The sequence below is a fragment of the Aulonocara stuartgranti genome, assembly GCF_965226115.1.
Source record: "Aulonocara stuartgranti genome assembly, chromosome: 4".
NCBI lineage: Eukaryota > Metazoa > Chordata > Actinopteri > Cichliformes > Cichlidae > Aulonocara > Aulonocara stuartgranti.
Window position 1 is genome coordinate 13,774,871 of NC_138942.1, and position 17,062 is coordinate 13,791,932.

General features: G+C 41.3%; 1 protein-coding gene across 3 annotated transcripts; it reads left to right on the forward strand.

Annotated features, from left to right (window-relative positions):
• The first annotated feature begins 146 nt into the window (after window positions 1–146).
• On the forward strand, window positions 147–15,457 carry LOC309704226 (transcription factor MafG). Of its 3 annotated transcripts, none has more exons than XM_082529279.1 (3): window positions 147–309; window positions 11,038–11,110; window positions 11,203–15,457. In XM_082529279.1, exons 2-3 carry the CDS (start codon window positions 11,075–11,077, stop codon window positions 11,653–11,655), a joined length of 489 nt encoding a protein of 162 aa, XP_082385405.1. In that variant the 5' UTR covers window positions 147–309; window positions 11,038–11,074; the 3' UTR covers window positions 11,656–15,457. The 3 variants fall into 3 exon arrangements, with proteins under 3 accessions (XP_082385405.1, XP_082385403.1, XP_082385404.1); XM_082529277.1 differs by lacking the exon at window positions 147–309 and adding an exon at window positions 318–1,114; XM_082529278.1 differs by lacking the exon at window positions 147–309 and adding an exon at window positions 10,210–10,522.
• The last annotated feature ends 1,605 nt before the right edge of the window (window positions 15,458–17,062 follow it).

Sequence of the window (17,062 nt, forward strand, 5' to 3'; positions counted from 1 at the left end):
AGCAGTGCTGATTCTAAGTCACAACAGGAAGTATAAGAAACAATGTAACAAAGGATGCTGTATTCTTAGTTATCATTTTTTCCCCCTTGCGAGCAAAGAAAATCTTTCATGAATGGAGGCACGTGACCAAACACGATGACGTCTGGCTTCGGTACAAGAGAAAGGAATCAACAAGGAGAGCACGGGCAGGCGTTTGGAAGCGCCGTCGCTTCTGTCAGTGGAGCCGAAATTCAGCTGTGCCTCGGATGTTAGGTTTCAGACGAGCACTTTAACAGCTACAACTTCGGAGGGGCGTCGTTTTGAAGTCAGGTGGGCCCATAAAGCAAACAGAGCTGCTGCTGCTGCTGTTGTTATGCTGAGTGTGCATGCCTTCGCCTCGCCGCTGTCAAGCTGGCCGAGGCTAGCTTAGTGGGTTAGCATAGCTAGCCTCCTGGTAAAGTTAGCCTTTCTCACATCAGAAACATTTCAAACTAAAGTGCCCTGATTATCCAAGTGGTCAGCACACGTTTTGACACAGCTCGGGGGTTTATTTTGAAAGTTTACACATGAAATGCTCGGTTGTAACCGGGAACATTAGTGCTCCTACTACGGTGAGATGGCAGCTAATCTTTTACACACGCGCGCGCGAGCTGTGAATTAAACGTGTCAATCTGATTTTCATGTAGTAGAGAGCGGAGGGGGGGCTGCCAGCCAGCCATTTCGCGCTTGAGGGGTAACTCCCCCTCCCTGAGCTGTGGATTCGCTCTCGTTGCTGTATTGCTACAAATAGTAGAAAGACTGAGCACACGGGGATTTCCTCGCTTGCTTGTTTTGTAGGCGGGGAGTTGTTTGCCACTTTTTTTTCACGAGCAGGCGCTGAGAGGCTGGAGACGAGAAGAGTCGTGGAATGTCAAAAACCGTGCGACCCTGTGTTAGGTCGCTTCTTTTTCCTTTCCTTTGCGTTTAAATAAATAGTTTGCGAGGGACGCGTTGGTGTCCGCTGTGCCGCTACGCTTTCTTTTGGTGGTTTGTCAACTCATGCGCTTCTTGCTGCTCAAACCTGCTGCTTCATCACCTCGTTGTGGAGGAAAAAAAGGAGCAAGCGCGAGCCGAGCCAGCGGTTTAGCGAGACCAGGTTGGTTGTGTTATTCTCTCGTAACATTTCTGTCATAGACGCGGTTGTGATTGTCAGATCTGTGTTGTTTCTTTGTGTTTTTTCTTTTTAATAAATGCATTGATTTTTAATCTTCCAGGAAATGCTCTCAGACCAATCGTTTCGAACTGAATTGCTTCACCTGAAGTGACAATTCATTTAACCACTAGTTAAATTGTAACAATGGCAGAGCCAAATCAAACCAGCCGCCCTTGGCTTTAATGCCACAGCCAAGCAGTTAACAACACAGCATTGTTTTATTGTCAGAGCCTGCAAACAAGTAGCGGTATTTTATATCATGCTGAATCATCACAATGATGTATTTAGACGTTCTCAGAATCCACCCCGAAATATGGCACCACCGGACAAAGGTCTGCTCGCTTGATAAGGGTCGATGTTTATCACCAAGCCACCGTTATTAGGGAGATGGATCGAAATGGTGCTGAGCTTTCCTGCAAGTCAGTCAAGCCATGAGCATCAAGTGATGACCATCATGCATTTATCAATAGCCTCATCTACATTCAGCTGAGAATGTGCATTTTTATGGCAGCACTGTCATGATGTACATCAACAAACAGGCTGCGAGTATATTTAGACTAAGTGCTTAGGTGTCAACTGCGATGTCAGATCCATTTAAAAAAAATGCACGATAAGCAGATATTATGCGTGTGTTGCTATTATATAGCCCTGCAATGAGTGGATGCTTAAACTAGGTCAGGTGTAATTATATGATGTATAGGAAGTTAAAAAAAATACACCACCCAAATCAGGGTAGTGTTTGAAACATCTCTATAAATGTAAATGTAAATGGTAAATGTGGCATTCTGTAAATGCCCTCGTCTTTGTTGCTGAGCAGTGATTAAATGCTATAGAGAACCAGCTTTTTTCTGTTATCATTTAATGCAGCGTAACACGTCATTTCTCTAATTTTGGGTTGGCAGATGCCTTTGTTACCCTATGTGTGACATGATGAAATTTGCTGCCTATTAGAGTGCACATTTATGGAGGGCGCAGGTAATGAATTATCCATGGAGAGTGTGTGCAATTTGAAAAGTCACCTTGGAAACTGTTGAGCCCATATAGGCAGGGCTAAACAGATAGAAGTTGCCCATTCTTGCTCAGATACCCAACTTATTTCATCATCTCTGTTCATGCGAGCAGGGCATTGAAGTGTGTTTAGCGGACAGGCCAGCCCCACATCAGAAGCCCGGCTTTGCAATAAAGCGTAATGCTCATCTCTGCCTTTCTCTGCAGGTAACAAGAACAGATGATGGTCCATATAAGAGCCCGGTGGGGCTGGCAGTGGCGTGTGGATGGAGGCAGGGAGTGGTGTAGATCGGTGCTTAGATTTATCTTTTCTTTCACTGAGGTAGCAAAGATAAAGCAAGGCTGGATACCATAGAGGTGAACTGAGTGCACAACTTATACCCAGTGGTGTTGCTCAGAATGGGCAGGCAGTGGAGGGTGGAAGAGGATATGTGAGGTTGACGAAACATGAGGCAAGACTTTACACTGCATAGAGTACAGTCTGGCCACCAACACCTCTGTATAGCCAACACAGCTGTGCCTTGGGAGTAGTTACGCCTATTCAGGACAATTTATAGCCTCCAGAAAGGAACACAAATGTGGGATTTGTCCACAAAAGTGCTGTTTAAGCTGCACAGGGCAATGGGAATGCCCGGAAGGAAGGGAGAAAAAGATCAATATATTCTCCCCCCCCTTTTTGCAATAGGGAGGGAATGTTGGTGATGAAACCTCTTGCAAGTGTAGTGCGGATTATGATTGCTTAGCATTGCGATATGCCCGCTCCACTTCTCAAAGTAGTACTTTCATCCAGTCAGAGTGTGTTTGATGAATTTCTGTTTGGAACTTACACTTGGCATGTTCATTACTGCTCTCTGTTTGTTCATAATTTAGAATAGTCAATATTAGACAGAACATGGTGAGCATGCACACAGAGCTGTGCGCTGGCCGCTGGTTTTTCATGTAACCTACTTTTATCTTGGCTAATTCGTGTGTGGGACACATCAGCTGTAAACTGACATTAACAACAAGCGAATTTTAGTCGTACCCTTGTAAGAAGCTAAGTCAAATTAAATTGGTGAGTCACTCTGCATCACTTTTATTGGATTTTCAAGAGTTTTAGGATATATATATATATGAGACCTTTTGTTTGAAGGTAAATGCTTTGTAGGCAGATAATTAAACTTTCATTAGTGCTCCCTACATTTGTATTTGAGGAACTTAACATTCTTTGCAAATTACTAATAGGTTCCTAAATACATGTACCTCATTAAACTATGCTCTACATACAGCAGAATTTAAAATTAACAGTCTGACAGTCTTTACCTGTGTTAAGCTGACAAAATGTTACTAATCTTACTTACAAATTAAGGTCTTTATTTCTCCAATCACTCCGTGATTGTGAACACAGTTACAAATGAAAAGTGACAAAAAGAAAATCAATGCAAGCTGTCCTTGGGCAGCCTCTTTTGCGAAATACAGCAGTCATTTATATACTTCATGTCTTTTCAGATATTTATTCAGTTTTATTTAGCTCAAGCTCCTGTCCTACGCAGAGAAAACATATTTCACCATTTGTGGACAAATACGCTGGGTGCTTAGAGGATCAATTTAGCGACCTTTGCGGTATATAATAATCTTTTCAGCCATAAGATAATTTAGAAATCTTCTTCCTCCCCTTTCTCTATTGTTAAAATTGATCATTTCTTTAAGTATCACAAGCTTTAGCTTATGTGAGAATATGTGAGGAATGTCTAAGGAGGATTACAGTAAGGAACACTGCTAGCTGTATGCGTGTTTACACTTTTAAGTTTTCATGTCTCGAAATATGTTAATTTTTTTAATGGTGAAATTGTGTTTTGTTTTTGTTTTCTTTGTGGGACAATCATTAGCTGTGAGACGCCATCAAATATCCTGTAGACAGGGCTCATCAATCACTTACCAAAATTTGAAAAGAGCGGAGGCAGTCTTATTAATAGAAATTAGAATCTTTGATATTTCCAGGTAATAACTCTGCTCTCTCGCTGCATTTGAATCAAAGCTCTCCACAGGAGAAAATGCATCCGTGTTTGTTTTCTTTCCTTCTTTTTTTTTTTTTGATGATGCTGCTGAGATCTGTTTATTTTGATGTTTGTTTGTTTTTTGTTTTTTTTTAATAGGAGAAGACTGTTTTAAATCATATCAGTGCATCAGTAGTAAGTAAAATAGCTCACATATTTGATATTCTTTTACTTGAAATGCATTGAAACGTATTGACCTGCTCTATCAATTCTGTGAGCAGCACAAAACTGTTGTGGTTGTGTTAGGTCAATGCAATATGCATTTAATATAAATTCAACCAGTGTAGTGAACCTCCTAGATATTTTGCCAGTGTGTGGGTTGCCTGCAACCCTTACTTCCTCTGCCAGTGTAAGGCTGAAGTATCAAGAGCTATTCTCTTCCTGTTTAATCAAGTCCTCCAGGCAGATACTGTGAAAGGCCAGTGAAGTCTCCACTTCTGTCCTACTGGTTATACCAACAGAGCGGCTTCAGTAGATAGCAGCTGCTGAACATGGAAATAGATTTTTTTTTTTTTTTAATGTATCAAAACATTGGTTAGTACAAACAAGTCCCTTTAAATAAACCTCCCATTATCAGTGACTTAAGAAAATATACAATCCCTTAAGGGCAGTGATTCATGTTTTCACTTTAAAAGACATGAACTGGATGCAAAAATCTGACATAAATGTGCCACATGCTATTCTTCATAGTATAGCCTACTAGCTTCTACATACGACTTTTTTTCTCGCTCTTTTCTTTTTTTTTTCCAAGGAAACTAGGTTACATAAAATCAGTTTATTTGTATTCATCAAACTCTCTTTGCCTAGAGTCTGCCTGGTTATCAGAAATGAGAAACGATAAGTGCCTGTGACTTTAATATCAGACAGGAAAAAATTTATTGGCAAATGTCTTTACTTTGTTGGCACAAATTTTACAAACATAGAAGGAAATTCCACATATTTGACTATGGAAATGCAGTATTACCTTGAAGCCATTGTGCTGTATTAACATGATTTTTTTCTTTTTTTCCACATAAAATTTGGTCCTACTAAGAATCTAATTGGAGGGAACATAACAGATTTTTCCCTTCTTTAGATATACAGCAGGTACCAATTCTTTCTTACGTCTTTTTTCTCTCTCACATCTTTAATAACAGTATGTGTGAAAACTAAACCTCCAAAGCAAGTCACTTAATCCTTATCCAATAATTTAGTGACTTAATGATTTAGTCATTTATATCATTGCGGATTTATTTAATTTTTTGTGTGGTTTGATGTTTTTTGGTTATCAGTGCTTCCTTTTTTTAATAAAGGTCAAATTCAGGATGCTTCTGTTTATCTAATAAGACAGTATTTGCCAACCAGAGCAGTGTGAGGATGATGTACAGACATGGTCACGAATTAACATCCCCCCATGCACCAAATGTAGGTGGATTTTCTATTTTGGTGAGTAAATCTTAGTGGACAGTCCCCCACGGTGGCATTTTTCATTCTTTTTTTTTTTTCTTTTTTCTCCAAACCAAAATTAAAGCGACGCTTAGGGTCTCTCCTGTGTTTTGGGATCACTCATATGCTTCTGTCTTCCTCCCTCTCTGTCAAAGTTTGACACTTACACACACACACCCACACACAGCTTTTTTTCCCCCACCAGTATTCCACAAAGACCTGACCCTGACATTTTTGTATAACCCTAACTATCTAACCAATCGTCTCATCATAACTCAGACTAAGGCTGGGCTTTGCAGTCTTTTTTGAACAGGAGCCTAAATTCTTAGATTCATGCAAAAGACGAAGCATTAGAAAGCGATTACATTGTTGAGGAGATTGATGTGAAAAGTTTAGAATTTTTTTTTTACTATTCATGCTTGACTTGATTAGCCCCTGATAAATATATTAAATGTTTGTCACTTGACGCTGCGTCTCAACAAAATATTTAGAAACGCGTATAGAATATATGAACGAAGGTCGATTTATTATTTTAGCAGATTAAAAGCACACTTGGTCAGTGAGTTAAAGTAAATTTCAGACACTGTTAACAGATTTTTGCAGGAGCAGTTTAACCCTACGCTCTAGGGGTCAGTTAATACGGGAAGCTGGCAATTTTGGTTAGTTGCTATTTCAGCATTGCCCAGAACGTCTGCTGGTCAAAAGCACTGGCTTAGTATTTCCCCTCTACTACAAGCATATCACATTTCCCTCTGAAAGCTGCTGAATGATTTCCCCTCTCCCTCTTTTTGTCACTCTTATTTCACGCTCTGAATACTTAGTAGTTAATAGCTTCCCTCCCCTCTTCCCGTCGTACCTTTCTCAGACGCACTCGCACACTGTTTTCTGCACACACAAGTTCATACCACTCTTCCAGTATCTCTTCCAGAGCTATCAGAGGAGTCTGATTTTTAATTTGCAGTTAAATGGCGCCCGACACATGCAGCTTGCTTGATAATTGACTTAGCTCAGCTGACGGGAGGAATGATTAGATCTGAATATCTAGGCGATCTTTTCAACTCTCTTAGAAGTGAGGGAGTAAGAGCAGAGGCTCTGATTAGGCATAAAGTCTTGAGATTGGCTGTACAGCGTGAAAATGTTGGCTCACTGCATTAAATATGTCAACCTGGAAAGAGTAAGTGGAAAATAATAAAGCCCAATCATAGAAAAGGACTGACATTTCTTTTATTTTCAGGCACTTACCATGTGCTTTTCAGTTTCTTTATCATTGCCATCATTCTGTTTCCTGGAAGGTCTGTGACAATGGACTGAGAGGCTATAGGTCTTATACATTATTGATCAGGGAAACTGAATAGCTGATTGTACTGACTTTACAGCAAGCACTCTCCTTTTGTTGTTTAGCTAATCATCAAAGATATCCAGAATTTGCAAAGACAATGAATTGAAAATGGTGCTAAACATTCTATCACCCTTCTGTCGGGCCTAATTTACATCTGGGCCACAGCTCTAGTTATTCAGTCTTGTACAAACTGTGCAAATTTTCTTTACAAGTCCACACTGGTTTTAGAAAGGAAAAGAAATTAAATTGGGCATACCATCAAAATGAGCCACATCGTGGTCTCTTGGAGTGAAAATTGTTGAAATGTATTGTTTGGTGTGAGATGAAATTCAGCTGTTAGTTTCACAGAGCTCTGTTGCCATTGTTGGATGCTGCTTGTGTTTTGTTTTTTTCCCCCCCTGAACACAGTCTTTCATCAGCATGCACCTCCACCGTCTACTTTTATTCACTTCATTAGCAAGCTGCCAGTGCCCAGTGCTCGGACGCTTCTTTTCAAGAATTGATCATGACAAGTTAAATTTGTATGTGCTTGTGTGGTTTTGGTGATCTGTCACTGTGCGATGCATGTGCATGTGATTAGTTGCGTGATGTGCCATCCACTGTCCTGTCTCAGCAAACCCTGTACCCTGTTAGTCCTTCCCCAGCCGTGTTTAGTATTCAGAGAGCAGGCGCTGTCGTAATCTGGATTCCGAGGCAGGTTGCTGGGGTTTTTTGTTTGCTCTTATGGCCCTGATAATCTTGTTACACTGCTGTCAAGTGGAGCTGGCCCTCCCTGCAGCCCTGAACCACCATGTGTGCCACCTCCGGTACCAGAAATACACCCCCACCCCCTCCCCATCCCCAACAGCCCACCGCCATTTTGAGACAGCCGTTGATGGAAGAGCCTTGGATGTATCCTTGAAGAATCACCTCCTGAGCATCTTTATTCAGCCTCCCCCCGTCTCCCACCCCCACCTTAGGCGGCGAACGACAGTAATAAATATTCATCTGGGGGATGCAGTGTGTCGAAGCTGTAGCCTCGACTCCCCCTCAACAAAGAGTCCCCTGGCTAATGGTGTCCATCCTTGGCATCTCCCCTGGAGAGATCCTGCAGAGGGGACGAGATCATTAAAGGATGCCACAGGCTGAGGGCCGGACCTATCATGTCACATCAGCATTTATCGCACTAGAGTTGTTGGGGTTTTTTTTTTGTTTGTTTTTGTTTTTCTTGTAAACCCCCTTTCCCTTCTTCAGAGTCAACCTAAGCCGACCCTACCTCTGCAAGCTGCACTGCATTGCTTCAGATGAACAAAGACCGCATTTGAAGGTTGGATGGGTTGCTCTCGTTGTGTTAGTTCAACTTCACAACTTCCTAATTGGCACCTTGGTTTTGGTCCTTGCTGAGATCAGGATTTATTTTTTCTCTCAACCTGTTCTTCTCAAGCTCCTCTAAATTTGTCGACCCTGCATTTTACATAAGGCTTCTCTCTGTTTTTCTGTCTCTCTTTTTCTTTCTCTCTCTTTGTGTCTCTCTCTCGCTCTCTGTCTTTCTCTCTGTCTCTTTCTTTTTCTCTCTAACACATTCTCTTTCTCTCTGTGACCACACTCAGCGTTTTCTATTTCCTGTGGGTGTGATGTCTCTCCTCCACAAGCAATCAGCTCTGATTTGTCAGCGTTCTTCCAGGCGATTCATAAAAATTCAGCAAGCATCTACAAAAGACGTCTATGTCCCTGCACTTGCTCCCTACCTCCGATGCCCCCGCACTCTAAGCTGCAGCTTTCGCCTCCCGCTCCTTCGGCTAGAAACACAAAAGACGTGAAATCATTAATAGGAGCTAATATATTAGTGCAAGGAAGACATCAGTGTCTTTTGTTTTTAAATTGTGACTATGTCTTTGTCAAATGCAAGGGCATTCTCCAACAGATCAGTGCACCAAGTCTGAAATTTCCCTGTCATTCTTTATGGGAAATTATAGGTGTGTTTTCCTTTCTTTGCCTGTGTTTCTGTGTTTGTGTGAGCATGCCTCTTTGTCTCTGTGAGGTATGACAAGCCTGGTAGTGGAAGGGAGCAGCTGTGCATTGGACCTTGTCTGTGTTGTTCTGCCATGCCCTGTCATTGGTAGCCGTCTGTTGGCAGCAGCCTGTGCTGGAGGCTTGCAGCCTGGGTGAAGTCTTTCCACAGTGTCATATGGTGAGCTTTCAATGTGCCAAACCATGCCTACTATGTTACCCTACACAGATGTGTGACAGAATACGCCCCCTCAACTTGGACAGTGTGCCATCTTTCTGCATTTTCAAGATTCCAACTGGTTTTTGAACAATGTTGGGTCTAGGCTACTGAGGGGAAAATGATAGGCTTAATATGAAATTTGGAAGATGCAACCTTTTTTTTCCTAGTCTCATCCCAGTAGCTATTAGTGTAGTACTTTCCTGTCTATTTGTCCATTATCTGTGCATCATCAGGCAGACCATTATCCCATTATGTTTTGCATCTGTGGTCCAAATGCTTACTGGAAATGAGTCACCACAAAGGCCAGTGAAAGGTACGTGTTACTATCAGACAGCTATTCATAGCCAGCCCATCAGGGATGAAAGTATCACATTTGAAAAGTCCTGTGCAGAGCGTGAAAAGCTTTTTATATGGGCATCTGCAGCGCAGAGAAACATTTCTGTTTTTATAAGAAGCCAGAGTACTTTTTTTTTTTTTTTTTTTAACTTTTTTTTTTTTGAAGTGAAAGCATCAAGAATTCAAGTCACAGTCTGACCTTATGTTATGTCCCCAGCCTGTGTGATAGTGTCGTATTCAGGTCATTTTTAACAAGCGGCTGTCTCTCCCTGTTTGGCTCAGGTGACCGGTCCACCTGTAGCACCCTTTTGTTGCCATGGAAATATCCTGGCCATCTTAGTGCACTTTGGAGCTCCGACTCATCTGTTTTTCTTTTCTTCCCTCACTGAGCTTCTGTGCAGACGACATGAATTTCCCTGATGACTAGCTTAATGTGCACGCATGCTGCAAACCTCTGCACACGCTGACAGTAATTCTTTTTTACATTCTTTTGTTCAGATGCTTTCTTTCCTGTTTTGATGTGTTAAAAAAAAGTTCTAAGAGCTAGCATTTGTTTATGTGCTCAGTATAAACACACACTGCTGGGTTGTGTAAATCAGCTTACCGAGGCAATGTGCTGGCTGGGCTGGGCTGACTGTGGTGGGTGTCTGTGTTGCTGACACAGCATTTACTGTGTGTGGTGTAAAGCACTCAGGGCCACAGCTGTGTGTGTGTGTGTGTGTGTGTGTGTGTGTGTGTGTGTGTGTGTGTGTGTGTGTGTGTGTGTGTGTGTGTGTGTGTGTGTGTGTGTGTGTGAGAGAGAGAGAGAGAGAGAGAGGACATACTTATCCTGTGACAGAGCTCGCACGATGGAATTCACCTGACCTTCTGTCTGTCTTAATACCAGTAGGCTGGACTTCTCACCGACGCAGCTTCTCTTGGTGGTTCCCTCAGTGCAGACATGACAGAAGAAACTGCAGTGCAGCCCTGTTGTTCTGGAGGGCTCTGCAGTAGTTACAGTGGGTTGCTTTTTCATTGATTTATAGGATTATAGTTGGACACAGGCCAAATCTAGACAGGTGTGACTGTCTAGACTGGATAGCTTAAAATCTGCCCCATGTACTTTTATGAATGTGTGGTGTTTGAGGATGGATGCGCTGTAGAAAGGCCCAGATCTGTTCTGTTTTGAAATGTGCCTATGGTACTTGTACTTGTGTTGTTTTGGGGTTTGCTTTCCAAGAAATAATTTTGGAATTGCTGCCAACCAATTAAATGTCATCTGGAAATGCATACCGCAAAGTTATTTGTTCTTGTCATAAGTGCACGAACAGTCCAGGTACCAGTTTTTCCAATTACTTAGAAGGAAGTCTGAAGTCCTTGACCCACTTTGTATTTTGTGTATTTAGTCATGTGGTTTCTATTTTTGTTTTTGCTGTTGTTGTTATCAGAAAATACTTCAATGTGTATTTTGCAGAAAAAAATTAAGTTTCTTTTCTAGTACTCTTGTTTCATATATTGTCTTTTCTTTTCACAGATCAACCGGTAGTACAGGTGGACGCTGCTCTCGTGGCATGACTACCACAAACAAGGGAAACAAGGCCTTAAAGGTAACCTGTGTGGCCAAATGTCTGTGTGTGTGTATATATAAGATTTTATTTTTTTAATAAAAGGATCAGCACTAACTAATTTCCACGCACAGGTGAAGCGGGAGCCGGGGGAAAATGGCACCAGCCTAACAGATGACGAGCTGGTGACCATGTCGGTGCGGGAGCTGAACCAGCATTTACGGGGGATGTCAAAGGAAGAAATCCTGCAGCTGAAACAGCGGCGACGTACCCTGAAGAACCGGGGCTATGCCGCAAGCTGCCGAGTAAAGCGTGTCACCCAGAAGGAGGAGCTCGAAAAACAAAAGGCTCAGCTGCAGCAGGAAGTGGACAAGCTGGCTACAGAGAATGCCAGCATGAAGGTGGAGCTGGATGCTCTGCGTTCAAAGTACGAGGCCCTCCAGAGCTTTGCCAGGACTGTGGCCCGCAACCCTGTCACCTCAGCAAGGGGACCTATGGCTTCTGTCATAGGTCCCCTCATCCCCGGTAAAGTAGCTGCCACCAGCGTCATCACCATCGTCAAATCCAAAACGGAGGCTAGGTCGTAGTAGCAGAAAGGGCAGAAGAAAGATGTTTAAGGCTAAACTAGTCAGTGCATTGTAACATGGCACAGGAATGCCTGTGTGAGTTCTCAGTTTTAACCGTGGAGCTAACACTAAAAATATGCTTTCCAAATTCACTCTTACAGAACAACACACCAGTCTGTTTTTTTTTAACAGGCCTGTCACCAGGGTAATAAAAATCAAACTTTAGAATTTAGGACGATACAGTTGTCCCATAAACAAAGGAGAAATATTGCAATATTGAAACATTTAGAAAGTGGAAAATTGAAGAAGACTGCATCAAGTTTGCTTGTTTTGATTGAGATTTTTATGTCAGTTTTCCTAAAATCTGGCTCTTAAGTCTCTTCCGTCCTAAGAACTAGCATTGGTACAGTTTCACAGGTGGTCAAAACCAGTAAGAAAATAAATTGGATCCATTATTCCTCACAAGATCCACAGTACAGAGTGGGAGGAGGAAAAGCCAGCACATATCTCACTAAGAAGCCCTTTGCTTGTTATTATGCACTGACTTAAATTGGGATAACTGACAACTGGTCACAGACTCTTGGTCTTAATGCTACAGATGTCTTTGAAACAACCTGACAAACCCCAAACTCATAAATTAGTCCAATTTGTGATTCTGTTGGTCGTCTGTTGAGAATATAAGCATGCAATGATGCTCCCAAACATAGCATTCATTTCTGTTTATGGATCTGCGACAGGCTTCCGTGAACTTGTCATTTTCAAAATGACTGGTAGATGCAATAATAATATATATGTATGCACTGAAAATACAAAGAGGTCTTGCATATTTAGGTGGAAACGTTAAAAAAGATCAGCAGCACTTAATGATGTTGTTCCAGAACTGAGTGCCATTCCAATATGACAAGATTCTTCTACAATATCTGAAAACCTGAATGTTATTACAGTAATATCCTCATGTTTTGTGGGGACGGTGAAATCCACAAACATTTTGAAACTTAATTTTTGCTCATAGAAGTAATATGTTGATTTTGTTTAAAAGATATATATTGCGTTTTTTTGTAATTACTTGTTGACAGGGCCGTCAGATATTTCCAAAAGAAAATCTTTACACGAGCTTTACTGTTTGAATTGTTAAGGTGTAGAAAACTTTGTCTAAAGTTGACGTCTTGGTTTTTATTACTAGGTAGATTACCTTCCATTGTTTATAGAAATACAGAAAAAGAAAACGTAAAAAAAAAAATCCTGTGACATCTTTTTTGCAATTGTACCGAAAGTGGCTTACTATTAAAGTCTGATAGCTTTTTCTAGTGACTAGGCGCGTACTGTGGGGTAGCGCGTGATGTGATGTGTAAGTGACAAGTTGGCAGTGTCGTTCACTGTATAGATGTCAATGCTGTGCTATTTAAAACAAATCTGTAGAGCTAAACTAGATGGTGTAAACAAGGTCAATTGTCTTTGTGCGTATTGGCATCTGTGATATCCTCCGCTTCCTTGGTGTTAGTTACAAATCATATTGTCATTACGAGTTTACCACATTGAGCCACGAATGACAGAATTTGATGAAACGGCATTAGTGAACATGAAGTCAAAAGACTTTTTGAAGCATAAAGTAATAACTGAATAATGGTTGCATCTAGTGCTGGATGCCCTCTAAAAACATCCTCTGTAACCGGGAAGTAAAGGATTTTATTATTATTATTATTCCAGCAACATCATTGGTGTAAATTACATTGCAGGGATAGAGTGCCCTTAAAAGCTATCTTTTAGAATTTACCTGTGGGCGTGCGGTTATCCTGCAAATGTTGTTGACAAACCTTGCACCTTGTCACGCTAGTAAAAATAAGATGCTGCAAGGTTAACCTCAAAGAGGTATAGCATCACTCTTCTAAATCTACCCACTGGTCTTCAGATTGTCTGATTAAAAGCAGAAGGGTTTGGCTGAAGGTTTGTATGCACTAAGCTCCTGCTTGTTTTGCTCAGGACAAAACAGGTCACTTAAAATGAACAAACAATTCTAGATGAGAGGCAAGAAGGCGGGGATGGCAGCTCTGTTCTTTTTCTGTTTGTTTTTTTTCCTCCTTTTTTTCTAATAAGCATGTCATAAAGGGCTTCAATCCACACTCAGAAAGAGGCACAGTGCGACTATGTAGAATTACAATCAACAGCTGCCAGCGAGAGCTCCTTCTGTGCCAAGTGTTGCATCACTCTGCTGGTCCTCTAAAAGGAATTTAACACTGAAGCAGGTCTACACCTCAAGGTGAAAGTAGGTGTTTAATGACATTAACAGAATGCACTTCATCCAGATCTCCCTCTCCTGCTGGTCAGAACGTCTTAAAGTGTCGGCTGAGGTGTTAATCTGCAGCCGCTCGCAGACGATATGCCTCAGTGAAACTGCCCGAGATCTGAGTGCTGGTAATACTGTCCGTATCCTAGCCTCACTTTGTCAACATGCTTAGCTATCTGCATTGACTGGTTAACTGTGGGATAAAATATATATTACCTGACTCTCGACATAGCCCAGTATCAATGTTGGCGTCCTTATTGCTGTGGCAGTCTTGTGGAGTGAATCTTTTTTCGTGTCAAGTGTCTTTAAGGTGTTCGAGTGGCACTGTTGACCAATCTCTCGATCTCCTCTGGGGATGATTCTCTTTCTCTCACATACAGCTGTATAGTATGTAGCTACAGTAGGTATTAATGACCATTGTGAAAAAGTGACCCTTAATATGCAACTCAGTGGAAAGGTGTGAAAGAGTAGATGTAAGAGTAATCAATATTGTCAGAGTTTAGGTCTGTTCTTTAATCATTCTTGATGTTTTGTAGATTTTTATTTATTTATGTTTTTTCGCATCCCTCTGTGGGAGAGCAACTGGCCCTTGGTTAAAGCCGCTAACAAAGCTGTCAATGTTTTTAAAGGAATCGTGACAGCTGCACTCAAGCCTTACTCAGTTACTCTGGTCTTCAATCACCTGAATACAAATCCATTAATTAAACTTGGATCTTAACTGAAATGAACTGCTATTATTTAGATATTTATGCACTAAATAATGTTGATGCTACGATGGATTCTGCCACAAGGGCCACTTGCAATATTTTTTTTTTTTCCCTCCGTGTGTGTGTGTGCGTGTGTGTGCGCGTTTGTGTACGGTTGAAGTTCCTCTGCTGCTACACCAGTCGTTAATGCTCATTGTTTTGCTGTAGCATCATCCACAACGTTTCTGTTCTCATTATGTGTCGTGCGTGTGAATTTGAAATTGATCTTAACACTGTAATTTGTTCTGCAGATTTCCTTTTTAATTAGTTTTTGACTTTTTCTTGTTTTGTTTTTTTTGTTTGTTTGTTTTTTGTATTTGTTTGAGCAACATGTTAGAGGATAAATAGCAGCACTTGTGTGGCAGTTGATTTTTAATAGCTCTCAAGACATTGGCTTTTTTCATGAAGTTATGCTTTGTAAATGGTTGACTGTGCAGGTTTTTTTCCCCTCTTCTCTATGGAGTGGGTCTGTGTTTCAAAGGTATACAAATCTGACTAAAGCGAGTAATACAAAGTTAATAATCTGTTTTGTTATTTTTCTGTATGGGTTGTAATAAAATATTGCAGTACTTTGTATGAAAACAGACAATAGTTAATTGTAACTATTTATAAATTAAATTATTGTACTTTTGCAATCTGTAGATAAGTACTATGTATTCATATATACAGTAACAACTGTGGATTTAAATGTGATTCTCTGAGGTGTCTAAGTTATTGATGTATATATTGTATGTTTGTTGATACAGCTTACTTTATTTTCTATAAGACCAATAAAATGTTTTGGAAAAGGGTTTTCAGCACTACTACTCTGTCATTTAAGGCGTTTAAAAAGTGTCGAAATTAGGTTTTGTCATATTCTGTGGCGTCATTGACCCAGTTTGATACTTTTAAAAATAAACTGGCGGGGAAGGCTTTTTGCCATCCAGGGTGGGTTTTAGAAGACAGCGATCATTTAGATGGCACAATTTCTTTTTCTGTGATCCAAAAAAAGCCGTTGGGCGACCCACTTTGGCTAACCTCGGTGGACATATTTTTGGCCCGACACGAGTAAAACATTAGAGTCATGAAGGATGTCTAGGTGTGCTTGTCCTAGATTAGGAGGAGTAGTGAGTTAGTCATCTCAGCTCCCTATGGAGCTTCTAAATCCCCCCCACCCCTACCCCTCGTCTCAGTGCACCTCATCAAACATCAGCCTCCTCAGCAGCGCTTCAACCCCCGCGCAGTCAAAATGCATCTCATGAGAGAACATTCAAAGACAAAGAGACAGATGGCTGAAGGCAAACTACATCTTGCCACACCATCCTGCAGGGCATGTGTAAACCCCAGTGCCTGTATTGTTCTTTAGTTCTTTTAAATGGAGGAGGCTTCTACAGGTCTGTGTGACCTGTGCATTAAAACAGGCTCCTCTCCCCTCCTTGGATGCCTGCCCCAGACAAGCATACGGCCTCTGAAGAGTTGATTAATTTGGCAGGATGGGCTAAGGTGAGCTGGTGGGCAATCTAGGACAGCATTCTTCATCTTTACCCACTTCTGCAGCAGGTGCCTGCCCCAGTTCTTAGACCGCAACCTGCCGTACAATTAATGTTGCCAATGCCGTCAGTGAGGCCATTGATGTAACACATATGCACTGCCAAAGCTGAGCAAGGGGCTCTTCTCTACAAAGACCACCATGACACAATACATGTATATGTCGTCCCCCCCCCTCGTTCTAATCAGTGAAGATTGTTATGGTGGTGCATGTGAGTTAACTGCAAAAATCTCCACAACCATTAAGACTTATCAGAGTTGCAATCCCAGCTATAAGACAAATACTTAACACCCTTTCCTACCCTGATTGAAACATTCAAATCAGCTAAAGATGGAAGCCAGGGTATTGAATATAATGAGTAAAACTGTCTTTCAGGAGCATGCACCTGTTCAGAAATGTGTGGGCTTGGGTTTCCCTCTGCTGGCATATCAGTGTTAAAGCCTTTATATGATTTAACTGGGTTTCCCCCATAAGATGACAGCACTTCTAAACAGGAGGATTTCCCAGTGTTTACCAGGCATATAAAGTGAAGTCATTTAATTATGCAATGTTTTACAAAACAAATTTAACTGAGAAAATGGGAGTATGCTATAGACTTTGAGCACTTTGTCTTGTAGCCTCGTTACTACTGTGGTGCGGGGTAGGTGGTTAGTTTCTGTTATAACCCAACTATGTATATTAGGAGCACTTACAATCTAATGCATCGCTTCTGTAGTAAATCTTTAGCCATCCACCCAGGCATACATCTGTAGGTACTGTTGTGAAAATCTGCTGACAGTGCTGAGACCTTTATTGATATACTGCCCCTGCTAAATGAGCTTGGACAAGTCATTAGACACAGTACAACCCACAGCTAAAATCATCAAAGTG